The sequence below is a fragment of the Diprion similis genome, chromosome 4 (assembly GCF_021155765.1).
Source record: "Diprion similis isolate iyDipSimi1 chromosome 4, iyDipSimi1.1, whole genome shotgun sequence".
Lineage (NCBI taxonomy): Eukaryota > Metazoa > Arthropoda > Insecta > Hymenoptera > Diprionidae > Diprion > Diprion similis.
This window is the reverse complement of record NC_060108.1, coordinates 15909432-15913280: the sequence shown is the minus strand read 5'-3', so window position 1 is coordinate 15913280 and position 3849 is coordinate 15909432. Positions and strand designations below refer to the sequence as shown.

Genomic DNA, 3849 nt, shown 5'->3' with positions numbered 1-3849 from the left:
TTTTTACCTCAATTATTTTCTCAGCGCAATACCGTGCAGGGGTCGTTATATTATGCATGTAAGAATCGACAGTAAAGATATAATAATACGTACTAATATAGGGGGACAACAAAAAAAAAAAAAAGCAAAAATACAAAAGAAGAAAACGTGCGATTAGTAATGTAATAGAAACACGAATCGGCCTGCATTGACTTAGAGATTTTTAATTGAATTTTCAGCCTCCGCGGAAAAACTATGATATAAGAAAATATAATTGAAAAAGTTGAAATAAATTCAGTGTTTCCTCAAATTTTTTGGATGAAATGTATAAATTGTAAAAGCGTCACTCGACCTAATTTTCGAAGTAATGGTCGCGACGTTTTCGACTTTATCGTCGCATTGATGGGACTTTTTGTCCTCGTGTGAACTGAAGAGAGAATTTTTAATGCTGTGAAGTTTTTCAAAAAATGCTGTCAGCGGGTGAACTTTTTTCTCTTCCTTTGGGGGGGCCGGCTGATGAAGTATGATCTCCTGGTGAAAAGGAAGATGGAGAGATATGTGTGTCGGATGATGATGTTCCACCGTTGGCTGGTACTTCTGCTGCTTCGAGTGCCGCTCTATCTTTTGCCTAATCGCTACGGGGGCGAAATTAGAGCAGAAAAAACGAAGAAAATGGAAATAAAATGCACGAGATGAAGAAAACGCAGTCAATCTCACGTGATGATTACTAACCAGCGATGTCAATCTGATCCTGAAGCGTCAAACCGTTCGAAAGGTGGCTCTGATGTTGCTGTGGCCAAAGATCACCGGCGGTCTCGTGATGCTGGTGTTTAGGAATAATTAGTTCCGGTTCAGGCACGTGTTTGTACTCCTGATCGGTCCATCCCAGGGATCTAAGCTCCTCTCTGAAAGGATCAGTGATCGCGTTAGGATGCATCTGTGGCGGGGAAGAAATCGAGGATCAGATGAGACAAGCTGTTAGCACAGCGCTTTATTATCACCTGTGCAAATTGTCCAATTCATGCTTTCCTGGTGCCTTGACATTCTCGTGATGATCGTCGATGACAACGCTCACCGGCACCGGATAATAGTGAAGATGATAGTGGTGAACATCGTCGTGAGACTTCTTCGCGGCTTCCTTTTTCCCTTTCAGGGATTGGAAGAAATCCATGAGAGCTTTTTTTGGGCTGAAAAATAGAGGTTGGATAATTTTTTCCTAACCCGAACTGAGAAATATTTCCACTGTTATTGGTACTATAAAAAATTATGATTCTATGGAAAAGTATTGCTGGAGTTAGAACAAAATGTTGACTTTTTCTAAATTTTTTTAGTCAAGTAAGGCCTGAAAGTCAATTTATTTTTGTTCCGAAAATCAGTGGCGCGGATATAATTCAGCAGTTTGACGAGTTATCCAATCCTCATGATTTAACACCCAAAACAGAACAGCGCGCGGCAGCCAGCCGGTCAGATCGTGATTGATTTATAATTAACTGCCCATTACCATCGGCGAACTATACAAACATTCGAGTGAATGAACGACTTCGGATCATTCCATGCGTGCGTGATGGATTCAGCGAGAAGAATCTCCAGCTCGAATGTCCATCGCGTGTCTATAATATCGGAAAGGTTTCATTGAATCGACTTACCGAGGCCAAAGCAGCGCTTGATTTGTTTAATTAAATATCTAGACGCTGTTTGCAGCCCTGGAAAATCCCGGAGGCAATGGCGGCGAAACCGGGGTAATGGTTTTAACTTTTGAACCCTGGTAAATACGCGAACCGATCAAAGCCCACATCGCGGTTAACTAGGATTAGCGCTTTCGGATTTGGTTAATTTATCGGCAAACCGCACGATTCGCTAATTCGACCGATAGAATCCGTACCGCGGCCTAGATTTAGTCCGAAACTTTCATATCCGCACCCGCGGTTCGAAAAAAAATTATAACTTTTTTTTTTAATCAATTACTATTGATTGTTGATTATAATTATATTGTATCTGTGGCAGAGAATTTCATCAGGATAATTAACATCGTGAATTTTTTAAAGCGGTACTTACTAATCAAAGAATATTGCCTCAGATGTTGTCGCTATCAGCAACAAGAAGATGGTCTGCGTAAAATGGAACAGAAACAATAAGAGAACGTTACAAAATTGAAAGAACGATGAAGCAAAGCTTATTCACATTGGATACTGTTCATGTCAAATGCACTTTGTTCAAATTTTTAGAAACACTTTTCTCGCACGACGTTTCAAAATATCGTGCAAAAAACAAATCTCTGCGGGTTACAGGCGAACAAAATTTTTCTGCTTTCTTCTCATTGATTTTGATTCAAAACAATTGTTGTATGATTATTGTATTCCGAGTATAAAGAATTGCTGCCCGTATAATAAAATACATTCCACATTTTAATTCAAAATCGGATTTTTTTTTTTTTTTTTTTTTTTCGATATTACTAAAAGAAAAAAGTGAATAAGCAAATCAAAAATACACCGAAATTGAACGCCCATGATATTTAAAAACGATGAAACATAATCGTGAAAGAACTTTACAAAAAATAAACACAAATAGAAAATTTTTCCTACATGTAACTCATCAACACGTCACATGGCACAGTAATACTATCAATTAATCGCATCGGTTTCTTTATCAAGGGTGTTCAAAAGTTCGATTCGTTATATCAAGGTTAAAAATAAGGCCCGCTACAAAACGATGATGTAACGTCGTGTAATTTGAGATTTTTTAAAATGAAGATGAACCCGAAACTGCACATAGAAAACCGTAAAAACTGACCACCACAAATAAATATGTTGAAAAACACGTTTTTTGAAAATACATAAGTAAGTTGAATTACTTTGAAAATGAATCTATTATCCATAATCATTCCTGATCGTCCGGTTGCCCAGAAATGAGCGATCGTCGAAGACCGTCCGCGTGAAATGCATAACAAACTGAGAATGTCTTCGCCCTGAGAGCCTCTTATATTCCCGGCTCTTCACTCTCTCTCTCCTAGATTGAATTTTTAAAATCTATCCCCATCGCGACTAGCTACTGTAGCTTCGTCGCCGTCACGATGGGTTGCGTTGCGTCGCGTCGTCTGGGTCAAGGCGAAACGGGTGCGTAGACACTTCTCGCAGAAAGCGTGTCTCACTTTATTGCGAGCGAGTTAACGACCTCTTCTCCGTCCGATATACTTACCCTGATAAATCCCGCCAGTGTCAATCAAATCGAATAACATACGAACACCTGCGCCTCGCCGCGTATTAAGCGTAAGACTCTGTATAAGTATGTAGGTATACGGTGTCCACCTAAGTCGCAGCATCCGATATTATTCGCACCTCGGTCCAGAAATCCTTCACGATTTCTCCGATCGACTCTCAACCGCTGAATGATAACAATCTAATCTAATTCTCCCTGTTTGTTGCCCTCTAACTTCATGTCCGTTGTAACAAAACCACAGTTTGAAAGTTTTATATAATTTCATTAGTGAACCGGGTCAAAACTGAATTACTTAAATAAAGTCTAAGCATAGGTTTAGGTATATGTATGTACATCTTTATTGGTACTAAATTATATCCGCTCTTGCGGTACACTTTTTATTTTTCCTCTATATCCATTCGTCCTCAACCTTCGTCAAATAATTTCATAAACATTCATCTTGCCACGGTTTCTTTATTGAGATATTAATTTACTTTCATTCCTCTCGATGAAGAGTTAATCGGTTCCTGTACTCGCTATGCCGACGCCTCGAACGATCCAGTTTCGAAAGTGAGTTGAAGCACTTTGCACGCGTATGTAGATGTACCAACGTCGCGTTATGATATACCGGAAAATTATTGTTGTTATTATTATTATTATTACTATTATGATTAT

General features: G+C 39.0%; 1 protein-coding gene across 1 annotated transcript; it reads right to left on the bottom strand.

Moving 5' to 3' along the window:
- Positions 1-261: 261 nt before the first annotated feature.
- Positions 262-2980, bottom strand: LOC124405676. The gene is made up of 5 exons (XM_046880772.1): positions 2831-2980; positions 2035-2087; positions 981-1166; positions 712-884; positions 262-614 (listed from the first exon to the last, which is right to left on the bottom strand). Exons 1-5 carry the CDS (start codon positions 2858-2860, stop codon positions 274-276), a joined length of 783 nt encoding a protein of 260 aa, XP_046736728.1. The 5' UTR covers positions 2861-2980; the 3' UTR covers positions 262-273.
- Positions 2981-3849: the final 869 nt, after the last annotated feature.

Excerpts from the sequence above, each read along its gene's own strand:
- LOC124405676 (XM_046880772.1), bottom strand. The coding sequence starts at position 2,860 with ATGATTATGGATAATAGATTCATTTTCAAA. Across the intron at positions 1,167-2,034 it reads GAGGCAATATTCTTTGATTA|CCCAAAAAAAGCTCTCATGG; the intron begins GTAAGTACCGCT and ends TCTATTTTTCAG. Across the intron at positions 885-980 it reads GAATTGGACAATTTGCACAG|AGAGGAGCTTAGATCCCTGG; the intron begins GTGATAATAAAG and ends TGATCCTTTCAG.